At 39.9% G+C, this 23528-nt stretch overlaps 1 protein-coding gene across 1 annotated transcript in view; it reads right to left on the bottom strand.

Annotated features, from left to right (window-relative positions):
- The window catches only part of ACTR3 (actin related protein 3), a 29597-nt gene extending 7286 nt beyond the window's left edge, over nucleotides 1–22311 (bottom strand). Inside the window, exons 1-6 of the mRNA XM_064661528.1 lie at nucleotides 22131–22311; nucleotides 6766–6821; nucleotides 2407–2531; nucleotides 1770–1880; nucleotides 714–809; nucleotides 76–183 (exon numbers count right to left, since the gene is read on the bottom strand). Coding sequence (XP_064517598.1) covers nucleotides 76–183; nucleotides 714–809; nucleotides 1770–1880; nucleotides 2407–2531; nucleotides 6766–6821; nucleotides 22131–22174 — 540 coding nt within the window. The 5' untranslated portion in view covers nucleotides 22175–22311. The remainder of the gene's footprint in view (nucleotides 1–75; nucleotides 184–713; nucleotides 810–1769; nucleotides 1881–2406; nucleotides 2532–6765; nucleotides 6822–22130) is intronic.
- Between the last annotated feature and the right edge of the window lie 1217 nt (nucleotides 22312–23528).

The raw sequence follows: 23528 nt of genomic DNA on the forward strand, positions 1-23528 counted from the left end.
GGTGTATACTTCCGAGAACTTACAGGACAAACTGTTCTCCAGTTAATTGTTTCTGTAGTTTGGAAGCACACTTACCACAGGAATAACGTGAGTGACACCATCCCCACTGTCTATAACTGTGCCAGTCAGCGTTCGTTCTCCTACTTGTCTTGACGTCCAAGATGCAGCTAAGGCAAGGACAGCCTGGGAAAAACACACACCAAAGCCAAATCTTAGTAAAACCACTGTATTGCAGATCGATCCCACTTTACATCAGCTCTCCCAAGAACACCCAGACTGACACCCCCATGGTAATTTACAGCATGGAAACTGATTTAATAATATTATATATGTTTACACAATAGCTTAGAAAAAAGAGGCTGCAGAAATGCAGTTTTTGAATCCTGCCTGATGCTTTTTTGGCCATGCTCAAACATCTTCTTTTGTTACTTTATATAGAGAGGGATTAAACTCTTGGATTTATACAATTATTATGATGTAATGTGGTTTTTTTATTTATTTATGATGCAAGAGATATTATACTCCACTGCTTAGAAGCCTTATAGAAGTAACAGAAGAACAGTACCCAGCTAACTGACCAGAGAATCAATGCATATCAAACATGCAGTGGTGGAACTGCTAACCAGAAAAACATAAAATTATTCCAAACAGGAAATTAATTTTAGCCCAAGGAGAAATACTGTAGCCCTAACTTTCAACAGTCCTGCCCTTACCTGAACAGCAATATATAGCCCTGGAACGTTGAAAGACTCAAACATGATTTCAGCAGTATATTCTCTATTTTCTGGAGTATTTAATGGAGGCTCAGTCTGTGAGACAAAAAAAACCCCAAGTTTTTACTTACATTCAAACCAAACACTTGACTTTGAAAAAAAACAACCACCAAATTGTAAGTTTTGAAAGATGAGTCATTCAACAACAATAGAATGTAAAAATAGTAACGTGCAGAGGGTGCTTAAGAATTTATGTAAATTGCATTAAAATAAAGAAACACAGAAGTGCAATAAAAACATTACTGTAATTATTGCTTAAGAATTTATATAGCAGGCCCCCTTTGTGAGTTGCTTAGCTCATTACAACTTTTGATTTCGTTTGAAAGAATCAAGGACTATCAATCAAACTATGTCAAAAGATGCAGTTTAGCCACTTTAAAAATGACAATTTTTAGACTTTCTCAGTGAAAAGAGCTGTTTTCCTTCAGAAGGCAATCACTATAAAGCAAGTTGATATGCTTAGCTGTAGAAAAGTACTCAAGTGAGAGAAGCTGACAACAACATACAAATATGCCATGAAGATTTGAACGTTGACCTTAATTTAGATCAAATGTGCCCAAATATGACAATCATTCCAATATCACAGAAAAAAAAAAAATCCCAAAATTCACTCAAGATACATCATCCAGATGGCAGCACTCTGAAAAGAAAGTAATTGCAGTTGTGTAAAGTCTAAACAGACAAAATTTTTTGTTTTGCCTCAAAAATGTAGACTTGAGATCATTGAATTCACTGCAGAAGTAAAAGAAAAAAACTAGTGAATCAGACACAATTTGGAGGGAACAAAGAGAACAGAAAAATGTTTGCAGTTCAGACACACTGACATTTTCAGAAAAATTAAAGAACCTGGATGGGATAAGCCAGGTCAAGAAAGTTCCAGGTAATTGATTTACTTCATTTTTCACACTATGCATATTTATATTTAAGAATTTACAAAAGTCAGCGCATTCTTATTAGTCATATACCATTTCTTATGTAGGATATAATTTTACTTACCAAAAGAAAATAATGATCCTCGGGTTCTGCCCTTAGATATTTAAAGATTACTTGCTCCATAAACCTCTCCATCAAGTCCCAGTCTTCAACTATACCATGGCGGATAGGCCACTGTTGCAGAAAAATATCGAATTATAACTGAAATCATTTATCAACAGTTTTCAACTGCAGTATGGTCTACACATGCAAGAAACCTTGCTTTAGGTTCTCCCTATTTCAATGTGACACCTATGAAAAATTCTGATTCCAACCTTGAACAGCAGAGACAACACATTGCATTTTTCTCAGTACAACAGAATGGTGGCACAGGATAAACCAAAGGTTCCGCCCAGCCCAGCATCGCAACTCTGATGCTGCTGACAGAAGTTGCTAAGGAATATGAAAGAATGAAGTATTTCTGCTTAACATCCTCCAAGCCTCCCTTCACTTCAAAAGAAATATATATTCACATACTGTCTTGCAAATTCCCACAGGCTTCTGAAGGTCACCAAAACTAATACCATTTAATTACCATTTAAACAGAGTTGATAAAAAAGTATTTAAGTTACCCAAAAAGTATTCTCAAGATGATGTTTACTGTTACAGGCAATGATTTCTAAATGTGTTAGAAAGTGGTTTTAAACATTTCTCTTAATACCTTGGTTGCATAAGTTGGTTTTTCTATTGCTTCGTCCCCAATAAAGAAGTCTAAATCATCAACACCTTTCAAAACCCTCCTTTGTGCTTGATCGACCACTTTTGCCGACTCTTTGATAGCAATACCTTTAACAGAGAACACAGACAGTATTGCAGATCATAAATCCTGAACTAAAGAAAGAAAACCAGCATCGAAACATAGACACACTAATCGCATTTATCCTTTGTTTCAAACATAAGCACAGAAAAGCTAAATAAAACACAAGTAACTTGAATTCCAAACACAGATGAACATAATTTATAAAGTTAACATAATTCAGACCTAAATGCAAATTGTTAGACACCAACATGCAATCAGGGAATAATATAAAATATAAAAAGAATCTCTAAAATATGGTATCCCTACAGATCTCATTTTATTCAACAAGTTGTGGGAGCGTGCAGAAAATTAGCACACAATTATTATTATTATTATTATTGTCATTGTTATTCTTTAAAAAAGAATGCTGTTACAGAAGCTGCATAAAAAGAAAGAAAACCTATTGCCTTATATAAACGGATGTTTTATTTCACTTGCACCAATTTGATTTCTGAATGTACTATGAAAGTGAGATATGGCACGAGAAAGGGACTGAATAGGAACTAAACCAAAAAACATACAAAGAATGCAGGAAGGAAGAAGCGGGAGAAAATGTAAGGCATACAGAAAAATAAAATTGGACAGAAATAAAAGTAGTATTTTTAAAAGGACAGAAATTTGTATGACCACATAATGCATCTTTAGATGCTTTAAAACAAATTTTCATTAAGTCTATGTAAAATGACTCCCTTTAAATCTTACTCTTATTTTTAAGAATGAGATGGAAAATTTCACTTAAGAAAGACTATAAATCTCTGTCACTTTAAGGAATAACTGGCAAAAGTTAAGAGCTTCTTTCTTGACAATTCATTCCTTCTAGGATAACAAATATAAGCTTTTATCAGACAAATACTGGCTAAGGCTAAATACGGTATCCTGGAAAGAGGGATCAGTGATTAGATATCACAGGAACACAGATGTTCCTCTCCATCTTTTGCATCAGCCCGCCCCCCGTTACCAGGTTTGCCGAACCAGCAACATCTGCTGTATTTTTTTAAGTCTTACTAATTGCCTTTATACACAACCCTTTACACAAATCAGGAAATTCATATATACATACATATACATATATACATATATATATATATATATATATATATATATGAGAAGCATTAATATCAGCCTCAACTAGTCAAAGGCTGTGCTCCAAAAGGCTGTGATCCAATGGTAGAAGCATTTTTCTAATTCTCACCTTTGGTAAGAAGTTATGTTTGCTCTCAATAAAAATCTAAAGTTATGAAAGCAGCTGCTGCAGCCTCCAGCCCACCAGACAGGGCAGCACAGCTACAACAGCCTGCTAGGACCCAAAGCACCCTAAGTTCACTGATGCTCCCCATCCTCCTCCCTTCTCTTCCCAGAGAGAGCAACACAGGCTGAGCTGTGCAGCTAGAGAAACTAAGAAGTGGAACATTGTGAAAGATTGAACAGGATGAAACAGAAGTCATTATTTTGGGCTCTTCAGGAAGAAAACTGAATCATACTGCAACTTCTGTAGCTGCTTACAGGAGAGCAGAGAGGAAGCAGAAGGCTGAGGAAGCCAAACAACATGGGGGGACAGATAGGAAGCAGAAGCTAAAAATTGGGGGAAGATGTTGCAAGGCCAGGGCTTGCTGCAAGTGAAAAAACAACCTTGACAAATACTTTTCACGTCATCATTACAGATTTCACACATCTGGGGAAATTTTTCTGTCCAGATGTGTGCTATCCTCAAGAATTTTCAAGTAAAATCCATCGCTTGCCACAGGATTATATTCACTCTCAAGTCCAAGTGGTTTCACTCTGTTAACAAGCCTAACATGAGAGGTCTCAATATTTTGCTGCCCTTGAGCCCAGTCTGTTCACCCTGAGTCTGAAAGGCAGAAGTTAGAAGCAAACAACCTGAATCAAGAATCATATCCTGAAAATACAAACAGGAAAATAAACCTTGCTGACACCAGAGCTGGGGTTACTGCAGTGTCTGAGAACAAGCAGCACTCCAGGGGAACCCAGAGCCATTGCTTTTGGTTTGCTTGGCACAAGAATTAAGAGTTTTTAGGAAAAAAAAAAAGAGAACATACTTGCATCAAATCAATTTTTGTGCTGAAACACTACTCAAGCCAGTTTTTCCTTTTAAAGGTAAAGAAAAGGCCATCAGCTATCACGGATTAACTAAAATCAAGGGAACTACTTGGTAATGGAAAGATGCTGACTCCTATTTTAACATACAGCAGGAAAAACCTGATTAACTGAATAAAAATCAAGTAAAATTAATGATATAAGATCTAAAAATCAGCCAGGGAAGAAAGCAGCGAACCCAAGTCTCTTTTAAAAAAATCAGCCCAATATATCCTCATTTACTTCACTTTCCATGCAAGCACTTATCATCTCTACAGAAGCATATTCAGATTTAAATCAAGAACACAGCATAAGGAGATAAAAATTTTTTAAGAGCAGGAGTAAATAAGATAAGCTGCAAGGAAACAAGGCAGAAGGAATGCTGCTCCAACCTGTTTAACAGCAAACATTAATTTTAGAGAATCAAAGTGATAAAAAGCAACCGCCACTGCTAGAAGCCGAAGGAGAAACCAAACCATTTTTCCACTGGGGATAATATTAAGGAAATTAAAGACACCAATGTGCTTTGAAGAGATTCACAATATTTGGAACATTTCACTTTGAAACTAGGAACTGCTGTACTCTATTTTCATTTCTCTAATGTGGATTACACTAGGCTCTTCTATTTCGTTTGAGGCAGAGGATTAACACAAACTCAGGCAGTCAGTGTAATTATCTAACTTGGGTTGCAGTACACATGAGAAAAAGGCCTTTTTTACTAACAGAATTACAGTCAAGGACCATTTCAGCTCTAGGAGCATCTAAACTGAGCATCCTTTTTTAAATACACCACACTAGATCAAAAAGCTGTCAAAAAAAAAAAAATCTCATTTCTCCCCATTCTCTTCTACTTTAACAGCATTACTGTTGTATAAATTTCTCTGCTTAACGATCTGACAGGTCATTTCATTCCCAAATTTGTTTAAAATGTCATGATATTTCTTCTCCATTTTTGGAACAAGAAAGTGATTTTAAAATTAAATAAGCCAAATCTAAAGATGCCGAAAAAGTATGAAAACTCTATTTATCTCAAATTAAATAATCATTTTGCCATTTACAACTTAATGACTGCTAAGAAGTTTAAAGAGCAATATAAGAGGGTTTCAGTAAACTTTGTAATCTAATGTTAAAATTTTTGTGTGAACAGCAAAACTGTAGCGTGTTTTATATTTCACTGAGATAAACCAAATGAAGTTAATGTAGAAAACCAAACAAAGAACTACATATTAAAAGCCAAAGCAGAAGACATTTAAAAGATTCTGTTAATGCATTCTCCTGTTCTGATACAAGTACATGAATTAGCCTTAGCTTTCCATGAAAATTGCTTTTTGAAGTATGTTTCCTAGAAAAATTAACACAGAGCCAGAACTACCAAGTTCTATTTTACAGTGGCTGTGCTGAAGTAGTATTAGTCCCAGGTCTCTTCCTGTTGTATTTACAAGGAAACTGGGTGTGCTAATTATTCCTTTTTTACCAGGATGTAATACGTGATTACTTTGGCACGATGAACAATGACAAACTGCCAAGTGGTGTAGGGGGTCAAAAGGTGAAGTATTTCTAAAGGAAGCTGAGTGAGCTCCACTCCCTGGAGTAGAACTGTATCACTTCAAGTGGGAGAAACAGTTTAGAAAACAGGGAGTGAATAAATAAGCTGTTTCACATGGGGAAAAAATGGAAATGTTTTCTTGTTCTATTTGCAAAACATAGTAAATTAACATCACTGTAATACTGACAAACACCTGGAAGTATAACATTTTAAACCCTAAAAATAATAAACCATACAATTTTGAATTTTTTCTATATTTACAATTAGCTGAAGTTTTACCAGATAAATCACTAACAGGGGAAGAACCTTCTAAAAAGTAAATATAGCCATGCTACTGGATTTTAACATGACTTCAATTTCCAACAAGTTACATTCACTGAAAAAGGATACTAACACTTGAAGTTATCTTTCTAACTGAGTATCCATAACAAAACAAAACAGAGCCACACTATTACTCTGTGTCATCTCTCAGATGTCTTCTCAAGTTGCTCTTGTTTTGTGTTTTGGGTTTTTTTACACAGCATGTTATAGAAACTGCAAGAGTAACTTCAGCATTCATACACAAGGTAACAAATACTTACATGAAGGAATAATGAACTGGGGTTCAGTATTACCCGCATATCCAAGCTTTGTATACCTGTTGAGGCAAAAAAAGGACTAGGTTATAATATTCAATAACACAAACACCAAGGATACTTCCCTTTTTAGTGAAGAGACCCCTCTTCCCTTATCAGAAAGACCCACTGATTTTCCTTTAAAAACAAACAAACAAAAAACCCCCAGGCAAAATAATAACTCTTTTTTTAAGTGTAAAACAATGTTCCCTACCACAGATCAAGCATCACTGCCAAATTCTACTGTAGTAAAATTTTACTAAAGAATACAAAGTATGTAATTCAATTTATCACTGCTTAGGAGTATAACTTTGTCAGAGCAGTTCCTCACTGCTCAGCAGTTAGCATTTCTATAGAAATATTTTCATACTATAAATATTAGTGGTAGATTTTTTTTGTAACTGCTAACTATGGGGGAAAAAAGCTCCTCTGTCCATGGACTGCCAGCTGGGCATGTGGCAGGGCTGGCCATCATCACATCATATGCATTTCCCAAGAAGTGCTACTGTAGGTGGCAAGTACTGACAGCTGAAAATGACAAGTAGTAGCAAAAGACATTCCACTTAACAAATGAGAAAGTGTAAAAATGTGTCCAATAAGTTAAGAAAGCAAGAGGAAAATAACTACACGCCTTAGCCCACCCAATTTCCAGAAAGAGCTATGGATATATACATCATCTTCATTGTCATAATATATGAAAACTGAAGAAATTGACAAAGTATTCATTAAAAGTAACTACAAAACTCAGGGTACTAAACAATCCAGCTGCTAAAATTTTTCCAAAGAGTTACCGAGAGCATAAGCAAACTCTAAAACATGCAGACCAAATTGCACTGCTCTAACTTCAGAGTTAGTCTACCCACATGTTTTTAACCAACACAGACATGACAAGTTCTCATTTTCTGTGTACAGTCAGACAGCTGCACTAACTAAATTAGCACCATCAGCAAAAGCACAGAGCACTGTAGTAGCACCTCTACAGTTTTCAGCACTCTGACATAAAACTGGAATATGTTAGGAGGTGTAGGGCAGGACTAACTTTAACAAGCCATAAATTCCTGGCAATAACACAGCAAAATGCCTGGCAACAAATACAGCAAGAGGTTGGGTTTCCCAGGCTGGAAGAGGGGGGTGCTGCTGTAGAAGGTTCTGCTGTGATGCCACTCACGAAGCCGTGAGCAACTTGTGCACGTGCCCACACACAACACCCACACAAATTTCTATCACTGACACTAATGGCACTCATCAGTGTCGGGCAAAAAGACACATATCCTCAGCAGGAAGGTGTATTTCTTTCCAAATAGCAAAATGTTTAACACAGGACCCCATCTGACACCAAAAATGCTTCACGAGAGATGTATTTTTGAAACTGTAAACCTGATCTTGTGTGGAACACAAGATAACAGCTGGGAGTAACCATGCAAAAAACCTGACTTATTATCAACAGGAACATTTATTGGAAAAAAAAAAAAAACACACAAAAAACTTCACAGGCAAAAGAAAATAAATAACAGGAAAGAAAAAAAAACTAAATACTAGAAAGAACTTCAAACCTCATGAAGTCATCAACATTAGGCACTGTATGTGCCTCAACTCAGGACACGCAACTCAGATTTTGCACACAAGTTTGGTTTTAATTTTCTTCTTAAATATCTAGTTTCCCAAAGAAATGTCAAGAATTCCACCAACTGATGCATCAAACCTATAATGCAGAGTAAAACTGATCACTGTATCTAGAGCGTTTTAGGAGGCTTTTAGTGCCACAATTAAGAAAACCAGCAAATACTGACTCACTCCCTCCACCTTCCCCTGCAAACCAAAACTGTGGCATATAGATTTTAAAGCTAAATCTACACAAGAACTTTGGAACCTGACGACTACATAAACCTACAACTAGATTACAAGTGCCTTAACAAGCAAAAGAAGTTAAAACTGTTGATCATTAAACTCACTATTTCAAAGAAAGCAAAAGCTAAACTGCTGCAGGTAACAGGCAGCTTAGTTACTTGTGGGTGGGAATCTGCCCAGCACACACACAGCCAGCAGACTGAAAGAAAAACAGTCACATGAAAGATGCATTTTACACAAAAATACTCTATTCAGACATAAAATCAGCATATATAAAAATGCTGTGCTCCAGTCAGCAAGAAGTGTACTACTGACTCATGAAAAAAAAAAAAAAGTAGTGCATTTTTAGACTTCCAAAAAAAAGAAAAAAAAAGAGGGGAAAATCTGCATGACTTCTGGTCTATGAATATCAAAGCATTTTATCAGCAAGTCTCCACTGTAGTCTCCAACACAATGTTTCACATCTCCAGTGTGCCAAGACTTCCTTGCCACAACTCCCTTCCACATCCAGAAGGCCACAACTGCTTGCCCAGGGGTCAGGGAAGGACCCACTGCTCCCTCAGGCTCCTCAGGCCTGAGGGCACATCCAGTCTGATGCAGTGCTCCCATGGAGACTGAGAACTCAGGGCTCTGGACAGTGGCACAATAAAGACTAAGCCTGATTTTCATAACTAAACATATATAGAGATACTCGAGTCAAAATGGAGTCTAAACATGTGATAGGTGAGACAAAAAGGTAACTTAAAACTGATTAACAGCTGATAAAAACTTTCAGTTCTCCAAATGCACAATCTAGTAACAATGGGGTTCTTTACAAATTAACTTGCAAAGATGAGGCATTATTCAGACTAATCAGATCAATTCTATCACTGGAAGTACATATCTAAATCACATGAAAAAAAATACCGTAGGCAATCCAGATTCCACAAAGTACACAGTTTCCATGGACAGTTCATACATGGTACGTGTGTCTGACTAAAGTATGATTCACAGGGGAACGAGGCACACCCCGTCTTCTTCAGAGCTGCAATCACTGCCAGTACAGAAAAAAATCCTGATATTTAAGATATCATAAGGCAGTGCCAATATTAGATCACAGTTTCCCAGTAAATCCTGGCTTGTCTTGCTTGCAGCATAGCACTGAAGAGTGGCAGGAGGGACTTCCACAGAGACAGGCAGGCACATTTCATTTAAGGAACCTCAGATTCAGCTTTCCCACACTGAATTTGGGGCACTCAGCAGTAAGAGTGTAAGGCATTGCACAAGTGAGTATAAAGGTATAAGCAGATTTCTATTAAAATCTGTAACACAGAACTGATTTACAAAATCCCAGAGGTGAAAACCTGAATTTAACCTTGATTGTTCAGATGGTTTCCTTTATTTCTCCACTACCTGGAGCGTGTTTCTGTGGCCTATCAGCTCACTTAAAAAAAAAAAAAAAAAAAAAAAGAAGAAAAAAACTCTTAAAAACAAATATGACAAAAAAATTGTTGGATAATCGTGACCTTCAGATTTACTTCAGAAGATTGGCTACAGAGTATCCAAGAACATTCCACAAAGTCTCCATACATATGTGCCAGTATATAGAGCACCATACACATACACACCCCTTCCATGGTATCTATCAATTTACACATACATGGCGCTAATATTGCCCAGTGACTCCCCTGCAACACCTTCTCCAAAAGGAAATGGGGTCTCACACACCACCCTCTGGTCTACACAGATGTAATGATGTGACGAACAAAACATGATTTTTTGTAAGGGACATTCATAGCACAAACAGGTTGTGGGTAGCAACCAATGAAGGTTCCGAGTTAACTCCACTAACCCATATCTCAGCTGTCAGTGGAGAAACATCTCTAGTGTCGCATCAACCTCAGATTCACATCCTGAAACTGCTCAAGTCTGTGCTGATCTGTCTGGGAGCTCTCTGGAAGGACAGCCAAAGGGCTTTCCAACAATGTTCTCAACTGCACTAATGGGATTTCTTACATGTGCTCTCTCACCTAGAATAGATGTTTCCGAGGCCACGACATGAAAGCAATGTCACTTGAAGGTTACTTACGTATTAGTCACAGACAATTTTAAAGCCAAAAGGAAATAGCACTGAGGGTAAGAACTTCTAATGACAATGTCATTAACAGAACCTCCTTCTGCAAACCACAAACTGACCACGTGCCTTTGCTCCATTTCTGTCCTGCCCACAACAGAGGTCATACACTCTCCCAAGTTATACGCCCTGGCTCTAGCACAACTGTAATGGTAACAAAGGAGAGAGGAACAGGGGGACAACTGCTTTGTGGGTAATTACTTTGCTCAGCTGCTCCAAGTACAATAGAACTAGGGGGTCCAACACGAGTTGTGTGTCATTTTACTGACAGCTTAACACAAAGACACCAATTAGCCAAGCACGAGCAGAGAAGAGCATCTGAGGACAAATGTCACCTGACCTTCAACTCCAGGTTACAGAGCAAATCCAGGTTACAGCCTTCCCCTCAGCTACTCCTAATGACCTAACTAAAAGCAATTTCATGCACAGGACACTTTTAGATGCACATACAAACACGAATAAGACACACTTTCAATGCTGGTCCCACTGGAAAGATGCAATGCAACTTGAAAAACAAACAAAAAAACCCGAAAATGCTTTTCTGTGAGAAGGGAGGAGTAATGCAAGTAGGAGTAACAAACCCAAAACAGTCTGGATGGAAAGTCAGGATTAGGCTAAAATCAAAATGGTCTCTTTCTTGTTTACCTTCAAGGTGCATAAAGTTAGAAAAACAAGTGTATATATAAGGATATTGTTTTCAGAGGGCTTTTTTTTTGTTCGCCAAATTGCTCTCTTCGTGATGGCTCTGAATTACTGTCCACCATCTGAGCCACAACCCTTCTCTGTAAGCTCTGACTCAAAATGCAACATATCCTTTGATTGTATCTCAGCCTGCATGATGCAACAGCCTTCCCAAGCAGAGTAACCTGTACAGCACACATGTTGGCTTGCATGTGTAAGTTCTAAAATTCCACTCTGGTGTGTACCACAGCCTGCACCTCAAACCCAGCAAAGTTTTTTTAACTAAACACACCTCAAGTCCTGTGCAGAACCTGTCCAGGGGGTCTTGCTCCAAGCAAGTTTAACATTCAGTGATGGGATTAGGCTTTACACAGAGTTAAATGCATTTACTCTTAAAGGTAAGCTGATACTGCCTTGCAAGGTGTCATTCTTGCTCAGGCAGCAGGAGATCTGTACTCCACATCCTCTTCCATGCAAATGGGTTTAGAGCCAATCTCCCATTTCCCATGACAGTCTCCTGCCATCCCCTTATGAACTCTCCTGAGGCAGAAGTGCTTTGCATTTCTTTCCTGAAACCAGGAGGAAAAGACACCAAGAAAGGAGGGCCAAGGACAGAAAGTGAGATGATTGCAACACACATCATGCAACATATATTCGTTGCTGGCTAAATTACTTTAACTCTAAAAGAACTGTAATTAAGTAAGCAGGTTATAGAAGGCACTATAGGAAAGCTCAGAGTGGGGATAGTCTGAGGAGAACACACATGTGGTAATATATTCAAAAGGGTATGAAATAAGTCATATGGCAAAAACTTGTAGTTTTAAACAGAACAGAAAGGGATTCTGCTTTTCAATACCAGCTCCTTACAGATGGTCTGTCCATCAAAGACTTCATCAAAAAGGGCTTAATATCCCTTCCTGTTTTAACTGGATAAATTCTACACAGACAGTTATAAGTTAGATACTATGTTTATACTGGCTGATGTCTTCTGATAACAGCTGCTTTAAAAAAGAAGTGGAAAATTTCTCAAACATGGATGAATCCCTAGTCTTCATACACAGAGCCTCATGTGACTGAAAAGCCTGAACAAGCCTTTATTTTTTATATTTGTTGCCTTTCTTCTATCACCCTTCTTGTACACCACATGAGACTGAAAAGCCTAGGAAGTATTTGCTTTTCAAATTACTGCAAAGAGAAATAATGAGAAAATTACAGTGAAAGAGGAAAGCCACTTTGCCCCTTTAAAAAAAGGTCCCAGCTCTGGTATCAGGTGTAAATTGGTTAAGCAGCAGCAGATCAGAAGTCCCTGAAGAACTGATTATATTAGGAAAATGGGACTTGTATTAATAAATTAGTTTACTCTTTTCAAATGTCCTTGATAAAACACAAGACAGTGAAAGACTTTGAAGTGAGTCGTGCTTTTTATATTTTATATCTTTACTTAATATATATTGCCTTTTATACATTACTAGTTTGCAATTTTAAACAACAACTGCTTTTTTAAAATATTTTTGATCAACAAGTGTTTCAAGTAATCAATAGTGAAAGCCAGAGAAATAGTTCTATAAATGAAAAAAAGCACACAAGATTAGAAGTGCTCTCAGACGAAGAATCTTGTTAAACTGTAGCTGAGATGCATGAAGGGATGGTAAAAGGGAGTACAGTATTTCAACAACATAGAAGACCCCACCTGGACAGCAGACATGTTACAAATCTGGCAGTCTATACAACCTTGGCCTTGGAATTAACTGCATTACTGCCTGTCTGAAACTATTATTTTACAATATTTCCCCTGAAAAATATCAGTCCACTTGAGCAAGAACTGTCACCTTGACAAATACTACTTTGCCACACATCTAAACTGTCACTGTAAAACAAACCATAAGTAGACTAAAGGAGTGTGCAATTTAGTAAATGAGCTCAAAATCAGCTTGAAAACGAAGTGCTTCTAACACATATTTCCTAAACACAAAAAATCACACCTTTATAAAAGGCTAACTTATCTTTAAAAGTATCTATATTTTTATATAGAAATTTATCCTGTGCTGCTTTTTATCAGCAGCTACATCTACAACTCCAAGCACAGACAAGACTATAATGTTTGCTAGTAAAATTCAGCTGAAGTAGGCAGTGAAAACCACAAAGTCACAGCCACACATAGCCGGACCAGAGCCCTCCACGTTCAAGTCCAAGGGCAAAATGAGACAAAAACAGCCTGTGCTACACAGCATTCAGAACAAATTCACATGCAATGTAGTAAGAGGCTCCAGGTGACAGTTTTTATACCAGTCTGGAGAACAGAGGAAGCTACTGCATTGTGCTGCTTGTGGTTTTACTAACATTTGAATGGAGTATAAGAAAACAACTTTCCAATTTGCTCTATGTTTACTTGCATCACAACTTAAAAAAAAACTCAAAAAAAACCCCCACATCACCAGGAAAGTTTTCTTCTCCTAAAAGTAAACAGGAAGATGTATTTATTACCAAAAGACCCTGGCTTACGATGGAGCCTTGAAACCAGCCAATATTTAAGTGTTTTCAACTGAAAAAATCCCAGTTCTGGCATTCTGATGTTTGTAGTCTTTGTCAATTTTATTTATATTTGTAAACCCCCTTTCTAGTATTTAAAGCTGGCACATACTAACACAGAAAACGTTTCCTTTCCTTTGACTACCTTTCCCTCAAAGGAAGAAGAGCAAACTGCTTTGGATATTATCTTTGTATAATGAGAGTAGAGTAGTTTGTGTTGGCAAAAGCAGAATGCTCTCTTTCTACTTACTGCTTCCTTTGAGACTTCTAGAGTAATTCATTTTAACAAGTGTCTTAACAGTGCCTCTGTGTTACGCCACACCCACACAATACTCACCTATACTGGTAGGGTTTTTAATTAACTTATATGTCATTTTTTGCAAGTTTTCTGAGCATTTTGCCCAGCCTGCCTACTCCATGCAATATTTCCAAATAATGAGGAAAGAACGACCCAAAAGTTTGGAAGTCTGAATGACTAATTACTTAATAGTATAAATTACTTATGAGGGGGAGATTTATTTGTCAACTTTCTACATCATTTACCCGAAATAAGCTGAACGTCAGGAGTTGGACTCGATGATCCTTGTGGGTCCCTCCCAACCATATTCTATGATTGCACAGGCATTTATCAGGAAATAAAAACCCAAGAGAATAAAATAATTATACACACTTCAACAGATAAAGCAAGGAGGGATCAAGTGAATGGACAAATACATAACTTGCAAGTCAACAAAATTTTGCACTTGAAGAAATTAGACAGGTAAAATCTAAGTCATGATGCAGAAAGAGCCTTAGCTGATATAAACCAGACGTTTTTCCAAGCAAATGCAATACAGTGGCTAAACCTTTTAAGTTATTCCACATTAAAAAAAAAAAAAAAGTTGAGCTTTTGTGCTTGTATTTGTACAGTTTCAGCACTTGAGAGCTCCAGCTTTGAACCAGCAGTCACTGCTATCATCCCAATCACACCAATCTGAGCAGAAAGTAAGATGAAACCAACTGGACTGGGAGCGCAGGGACTGGAGAGCAGGAGAACCCAGCAAGCACTGTAGGACATTGGAAGTGTGTTGGGACAATCCTCTCTGGACAGCAGTTACCACTTCAGCATTCCAGTAGGTAAGCAAATGTTTTCCATCAAGAACAGGCCTGCATTAAACCACCAGATTACATATTTATCATGTTACACCACGCTTCTAATAAAAGGCGGTTTCCGATTAGAAACAGTTGGCTTGTAGAAAAAAATGCCCCACTAAGCTGTGGACAAAACCACGCCACTGGATCTTGTTTAATATAAAAAGCAGGTCTCATTTAACAGGATCACAGAGATTCTGAAGTCTGACTGTAAATATGCAAGCAGTCCTATTGTGAAAGCTCTTGCAGATGATAAACAGCATTTTACATCTAAGGCAAGTCACGACAAAATACTAATACTGAAAAACTGGATAAGAGATACTGCATCAAGTAAAGAATTAAAATTTGGATTCATTCACCGATAGCAGGGTACAATCAAAATAAAAGTATCAACAGACAACCTCCTGTCTGCATCTTGCTCTCCACAAACTGAGCATGCCAAAACACATCCTGTGCACAGCTGCAAACATTTGCAATGACCACAAGAGAATAATAAAGAGAAAAAGGAAACCTCAGGAAAAATAAAAAAACTTATATTTATCTAGAGTTTTTCCATCTACTCCTAAAAATGCAAACTCATGATCAGAACAAAAAGAAAAAAGATTCAATCGTATTATACTCTAGATTAAGTCAGTGGATGGAACAATGACTTTTTCAATTTTGGATATAATCCTCCTTGATAACTGAATAAACAAAACCCTAGCAGTACATCACTTGTGCTTGGAAAGGAATGATACTTCATTTTGATGGTTAAAGTAATCCTGCTATGGGCACTAACGAGTTTGCAATCCAACTGGTTTTTTAAGCATCTACCCAAGGATGATTTTTGTTAGATTAGTACAGCTAAATATATTTTAGTTCAGTGAACGAAACCAAAAATTAAAAATTATACCAATAGAGATTCTTTTTCCTACACAAAGCACAAAAGAAGTTGCAATTTCCTTGGGGACAAACTGAAGCATATCTTTAGTTATTTCACCTTTGAACTTAACATCATCTCCTTAAAGTCTTTTAATTTTGGACAAACGTTCATTAAAGTTTTTTAAAAAAGTTTGTTTGAAATTGTCAAAGCCTTTTAGCACTTCCCAAAGAAAGTCTGCAATGATGAAACTAAATGTTGAAACATTATGTTGAAACTTTTCAATTGCAAATTGAAACCAATGACCACTGCAAAGTTTCTTATTTGTGCCTATGAAATAATACAGAGTATGGATTACTACTCAGGAACTTGTGCAGTATTTCTGAGCTGCTAGAAACTGTATTTTCAACTATTTTAGACAAGTAAATGTCCACAGGACTCAGGCAATCAACATACTTTCTGGGTAGAAAGTCCAAGCCAGGTACTAAACACACCAAGGAACAAGGACAGAACCTGCCCTGTCCCAGGCACACCTACAACCCTGCCCTCCCTCAAACCTTTCCCCCCAGCCAGGAGCTCTTTAACACAGAAGGAGGTTCATTTACCATTAACTTTACAGATCCAGCCCATGGATGCAAGGGGGTTTGTGCTCTACCCTGAAATGCCACCACCCATTTACTCTGTATCAAGCATTAAGTGGGACACAGGAAAAGCAAAGCAGAAACAAGACCGGAAAGTGCCATGCATCTTGAATGGCTTCTGAAATGCACTCGAATAAGATATAAACTGATTCCTGCAATGGCATTACAAAAGAAATATATATGTGTGTGTGTGTGTATAGGAATATATATATATATTCCTAACTGAATTCCTATCATTCTTAACTATATTGCATACTCAGAACATTTAGTGTTGCAACATGAATTGTGATGCATTAGAATCATTTAACACAACACCATAAGTCATCATCAGTCTTTAGAATCTCTTTGCAAATTTTTTCTAAACCACAATTCTTAATCTAGCACAGCTCCTTTTTGCACTTTAAGGATGAGGCATTTTCCCCTCCCTCCCTAACCACTTCAGCCACTGGCAAGCAAAAGATATCCTTAAAACCCTGGAAGAGTATTTTTTCCATATGCCATTAAGGAAATATTTTGTCCATGCTTTCCATGTTGAAAAATTACTTCTGGGATGACACAACACACAGAAAATTCATCCCAAAAAAGAACGTTTTCATGAAGACTGGAACTCACAGAAAGTCATGACAAGATATCCAGCTTAACTGCAAAAATATCACAGTGTTGAAACTTTATCCTAAACAGAAGTTATGCTTTGAAAAACCTGTGGAAATAACCCATGTCTGGAACATTAGGAAAGAAAAATAATTTCAAGGTCCAGTGTAAGATACCAAAAAATTTGGAAAGCACAAAAAATAAAGGCTGTAACTTCCCCCACCCTGCTTTTATACCACTGGATTGCACCTCTCACAGATCTTTGCTGTCTATTGGAGATTAGTGCAAATGAGAACAAGACCCGTGAAAGGCAATATCAGGCGAAAATCCAGACAAGAAACAGGAAGACATAATCCTTTCATAACCTTTCACATCAGAAGACACTCAACCCATAAATAGTTTGCTCTACTCAAGAGTATGAACCTACAGAAGTGTTGCATGAAGATTAACTAGAGCAGTAGGGTTTGTAGGGAAATGCCCCAAAGCACAGCTCCCTGCACTGCACTCCACCTGAGCACCACTCAGCCTCCACTTCTCTGAGTTTCCATGTACCCAAAAGTTAATCCTTCCTTTATTCACAGCAAAACCAGTTATAGAGACTGAACAGCCAAGAAACTCTCAGATAAATGTGGTTCATTCCAAAGAACAGCTTGCAACGTTACGTCAAGAAATCCTGGAAATCCTGAGAAGCCTCAATTCTCCTGGCTCTCACCTCAGAGGGAACCCAGACTGCCATGAGGTACCACGGGAATCTTGTGCTCCCATCAAGAACAGGAAATCTTTCTGCAGTCAACCCCAAAACCTTTAACTCTTCCCTAGTATTCAAGACAGAAGTAGTTAAAAAACCACACCCATTTCTGTGACCTGTATATGGGAAGTGAAAACAGGGCCCTAGGCTAGCAGAGTAGAGGAAGCAGAAGAAAGCAAGATCCACGACAACAGGTTGAGTTTTTTCCACACAATCACATAACCAACTGACTCAAGAGGATAACCAACACACACAACCCTTCCAACAAAAGACTCCTGGGTACACTGAAGAAGCTGGTCACCAGTGACACTCAAGTATTGAATGGATCCCCTGACAGCCACAGAAAAATGGCACACAAGCCTAGAGAAAATGGAAAGTTCAGGTATAGAAAATACAAGTAATTTCCTTCATATGCCTTTCATTGCTAAAATTAAGTTCTCATTTTGGAACTGCAGTAGTTACACAGCCACTTACTTCAGCTCAGCTGAAGAGCCATTAATTTGAAACTTGCAATTATCTGCCATCCTGAAAGAGCTAATTCAGTGTTATATAAGTTATACTAAAGGAAAAAAAGTGCATTCACACAGAAAGACACAGTTAAAATCTACTTTCTACTTGTCAACCTAATCAAGCTAAATTCTAAAGTGGCGTAGGAAGAGCTTTTAATCATGACTTGCAGGCAGTGCTGTGTTTGCCTGTACAACAGGCAGCAAGAACTATTCAAATACCCAAAAGGCACAGAGTAAAAGACTGCAGCCTACTGTGATTAAAAATGAGTAAGAGCTTTTTTCCTTCTTTGGTATGTTGCTCATCTCCTTTATGGAAATAACTCCATTTTATTTTTCTATTTCCTATTTTTTACTTTAAAATGCGTCTAATCCTTAGATACACCACAATATGAAGTAAGCCCATTCACAGCACACCTACTAACTTAGAGAAAATCATTAAAAATCTACTGTTTGAGGGATATGAAGAGAACACCACACAGGTGCTACTTCAGAGCTCATTGCTCACGGACAGCATGCCCATCTATTGTGCAAAGAAGGGAAAGAAAGGAGCTCTCAGCAGCCAAGTGAAGTCAAATTCAGTACTAACATGGACAAATACTTCCTGACAATAAGGTCCACAATGTTGTTCTATAGATTACCCAACAAAACCATAATATGTTTAGAACTAAATCAGACAAGGCTACTGATTATAGAAAGAATTAATACTGGTTTTAACAGTTATGTTAAACTAACTGGGCTCTTCAGATTTTTCATTTCATGTCTATAAGTTTACTGTATAATTAAGAGGACACTGCATCAGACAAGCAGCTTTTTAAAACCACAATTAAGTATTTACCTGCTCTTACTAGGTATCAATTACCTTATTTTCTAGGTATCAAGTTTGCTTAAGCAAAGAATGCAAATTTCAAGGTAACAAACGTAACACTGGAAGAATTTTTGCTGCACTCATAATCTGATTGCCATGTCTCTGACTTCACCCATTTCCCAGCTCCAGCTGTATGACACGTACTTAGATGACTCCTAAAAAGTTTGACTAACCTGTTAAAACCTCAAGTGACAGGGATTGCATGATCTCCCCAACCTCTTCTGTGTTTTGGTCTCTTTATGCTTTGAAAGAGGTTCTTATCATTTGTATAATCTGCGCAGGCTGATGCTGAAAAGCACAACTTTGTCACCTTCCTTATGCCTCTGTCTTAGGTGGCAAAAATGCACCTACACATAAAAAACCCCAAACTAAACACTCAGATCAACAGGCACGAGATAGGAAGACACCCTTAATATCTCTTCTACATCTACCCTTTTGCTGAGTGAGGTAAATTCTCCCTGGATTGTAAATTAATAATCAACCTCCCCCTCTAAAAAAAGCCTACTTATTGGAAAACTGGTGAACATTTAACGCCTTACTTGTTCTAAACAAGGCAGTACTTTTCACCCTTTCTGCTTTGGTTGCATTTTCAAAACACCTTTTCCTATTTTCAGGGGCTATCTTTCGTCTGCTTCCTTTCATTTTGACAGACAGGACAGTACCCTGGGTGAGACCTCAACTGATCTGCACTGAGCACACGGCTGATATAATTTACGTGTTGTGTTCTCACTCTCACTTATACACACCAAATGAGATGGACAGGGAGGGCTACAACAATTAAAAACTAAAAGCTAAGAGTATGATTATGCTATCACATCCTACTGCACTACTACCCACCTGTTCGCTCTTTACCTTAACTATTAGATCTTTCCTTTGTAAATTCACTGCTTTATACCTCTGTCTACTGAACTCAATGAATTCAAACCACTCCAACACTCTGTAACGATTCCAATGCTACAAATCTTTGTCCCCACTGTACTGAAGCAGAACTTCAAGGATGAACAACCTTGGATTAGGAAATGCACCTGAAATGAATGGCCTAAAGAGCAGAATAAATTGGGCTGTGTTAAAAAATACAAAATACTAGTGTACAATAAAACAGCATCTTAGAGCATTTTGTGAAGACTTGGAGGGAAATAAATAAAACAGGAGCAAGACTTGGTCAACATCATATTCAAGAAGATTAAAGTATGTCCTGTGCACTGAAGTCAATTAATGGTGTACTTACACACACATCCTCCCCAGGATCTTTTGTTTTAACACATGTGTCCCTCGGTACACCTCTCACATGAAGACCAAGACATTTCTTACACAGCTCTATGCTTGCATGCTGCTCCTGCAGGGTACCACTGAAAGCTTTCAGTGAAATCACATGCATGTGTGATGGGAAAAAGCCTCTGGTGGCATGTGGTGGAGTGTGTTACACAACTTTTGCTTTGAAAGATAAACAGCAATATACACGTTAAACTCACATATACCTCCATTACACTGAGCTACACACTCTCATTCCTGCTGTGCAAACTTTCCTTCATCCCACAAAATTCAAGGTTTTAGTTCTTTAACTAAAGGTATGATTTCTGCATACAACTGTTAGACACACACATTAGAGACAGACACATGTGTACCTCCTCTTCTTAAAGACTAATTTATTAATGTCCTACACCAAACAGATTCCCTTAAGGGGAAGATGAGCACGTGCTTTCAAAAACAAGTTTCAGAAGAACACGCCCTTTCAAATAAGTATTATAATTACCTGTACCTACACTACAGCGCATTCACAGAAAATTCTTTATTTTTGGCAAGACGGACAAGAAATGAAACAAAACAAAACAAAAATTAGTTAAAGAAGCAGCATGCCATCAGTGGTAGCTAAACAGCCTTGAAAACACACCAGTGCCTTCCTTTCCAATGAAAAACTGATGCACGATGCCTAAATCGCACCACAGACGGGAGGTCACGGCGCGGTTTTCACTTCCCGAGTGCGCTCCTGGAAGCGGGACCGCGGAACCCGCCCAGGTCGGCTCCCTGCAGACACCTCCAGCCCAAACCTCCGGGAGAAGGGAGCCCGAATCCCGAGGGCCTTCTCCCGAATCATTCCTTACGGTATATACCACTGGCACCGCGTTCTCTGCACAGCCTGGCAGCTGCTGAACGAAAAGAAGCGCTTCCAAAGCGGATTTGGTTCAGGTTTGACACTCAAAACTGCCTTATAAGGTATAAAAGCCCGAAAGCAGGAAGAGGCTTTGACAAAACTAAGGAAGTTCCTCTGCGCCTGCTCGATGGGAGGGGGAGGGGATTTTTTCCCTTCCACAGAGAGAGAGAGAAGTATCACAGAATAAATGACAGTATCCGCACGTAAAAAAAAAAAATAAATAAATACACAAAAGCTCCCCCCTAGACGGCGCTGGGCAGAGCGGCCGCTCCCCTGAGCCAGCGCATCCCGGGGCATCGCCGGAGCCTTGTCCCCGGTGGCCACCCCCGGCCCCGGCAGCCGCACAGGGACCCCAAACCTCGGCCGAGGACCGAAGGGGGAAGCTCCGAGAGGCTCCGAGCGGCCCCCGAAAGCAAAGGGAAGGGACACCGCTCCCGCCGGGCGGAGAGCGATGGGCGGGGAAGGGAAGGCAGTGAATGCTCCCCCCGGCCCAGCCCAGCCCAGCCCAGCCCGGCCCGGCTCAGCCTCCCCCACCGCCGGCCCCGGGCGCGGTCGGTTCCCCGGCCCGGCAGCGCGACCCCCGCCGCCATCTGCAGCAGCAGCAGCGGCGGAACCCGCCCGGCCCCGCCCCGGGCGGCCCCGAGCTGTCAGTGGCCGCGGCTCACCCCGTGCCGCAGTCTACCACGCAGGCCGGGAGCCGCCCTGCCATGCTGGTCGGTAGCGGCGGTGCTGGGGACGGCGGGCGGCCCTGGCGCTCCGGCGGGGCTCGGCGGGCAGCGCTCGGCGGCACCGAGGGACTTCCGCAGGGCGGGCGCTGCCTCCGCCCCCGCCCGCTGCTCGCCCGGCCAGCCCAAGATGGCTGACCCGCCCCGCCCGCCGTGACGCGCGGTGGCGCGGCCGCGCCCCGCCGGGGCGGAGCGGGCGGGAGGGTCCTCAGGGCGAGCGGGGGATTTAGTGCTGAATCACAGAATATCGCGGAGTCAATCGCGTTGGCTGCTGGGGTCACTGGGTCCGACCCCTGGCCGAACACCACCATGCCAATCACACCATGGCACTGAGTGCCACGTCCAGTCTTTCTTGTTACTCCACCACGTCCCTGGGCAGCCCATTCCAATCCAGAATTGTCAGGTTGGAAGGGACCTCTGGAGATTATCCAGTCCAACCCCCCGTGCCAAAGAAGGGTCACCTGGGCTTGGTGGCACAGTAACGTGTCTAGGTGGGTTTGGAATGTCTCCAGAGAGGGACACTCCACAGCCCCCCGGGCAGCAGTTCCAGGGCTCTTCCACCCTCAAAATAAAGTTCTTCCTCATGTTCAGGTGAAACTTCTTGTGTTTTAGTTTATGGCTGTTGCTCCTTGTCCTGTTGCTAGGTACCAGTGAAAAGACTCTGGCACTGTTCTCTTGGCACCCACCTTTGAGATACTTATACGCATTTATGAGATCCCCTCTCAGTCTTCTCTAGGCAAGCCCAGCTCCTGCAGCCTCTGCTCATAAGAGAGATGCTCCAAACCCATCATCATCTTTGTGGCCCTCCACTTGATCATCTCCAGTAGCTCCTTGTCTTTCTCTTACTGAGGAGCCCAGAACTGGTCACACAATGTTAAATCACCATTTCTGTGAAGAATTTCTACAAAATGTCCATCCTAAACCTCCCCTGGCACATTTTAAGACTGTGTCCTCTTGTCCTGTCACTAGTTGCCTGGGAGAAGAGCCCAACCCCCACCTGGCTACACACTCCTTTCGGGTAGTTGTAGAGAGTGATAAGGTCACCCCTGAGCCTCTTCTCCAGACTAAACAACCCCCACCTCCCACAGCTGCTCCTCACAGGACTTGTACTCCAAACCCTTCAACAGCTTCATTGCCCTTCTCTGAAAACCTGAGGGGATACAGGGAGAGGGGCTATATATGACAAGGGGGTGGATTCCTGCAGGTCCTGCTGCTGCAGGACTGAAAGCCCTCTGCAGAAACAGTATCACCGACTGGCCAGTGCGGGAGGCTGGGCTCCTCATGGAGACTGGCTGGACAGGAGCTGAGCTGGGGAATGAAACACCTGCTCGGGAAGGG

The sequence above is a fragment of the Pseudopipra pipra genome, chromosome 7, assembly GCF_036250125.1.
Source record: "Pseudopipra pipra isolate bDixPip1 chromosome 7, bDixPip1.hap1, whole genome shotgun sequence".
Classification (NCBI taxonomy): domain Eukaryota; kingdom Metazoa; phylum Chordata; class Aves; order Passeriformes; family Pipridae; genus Pseudopipra; species Pseudopipra pipra.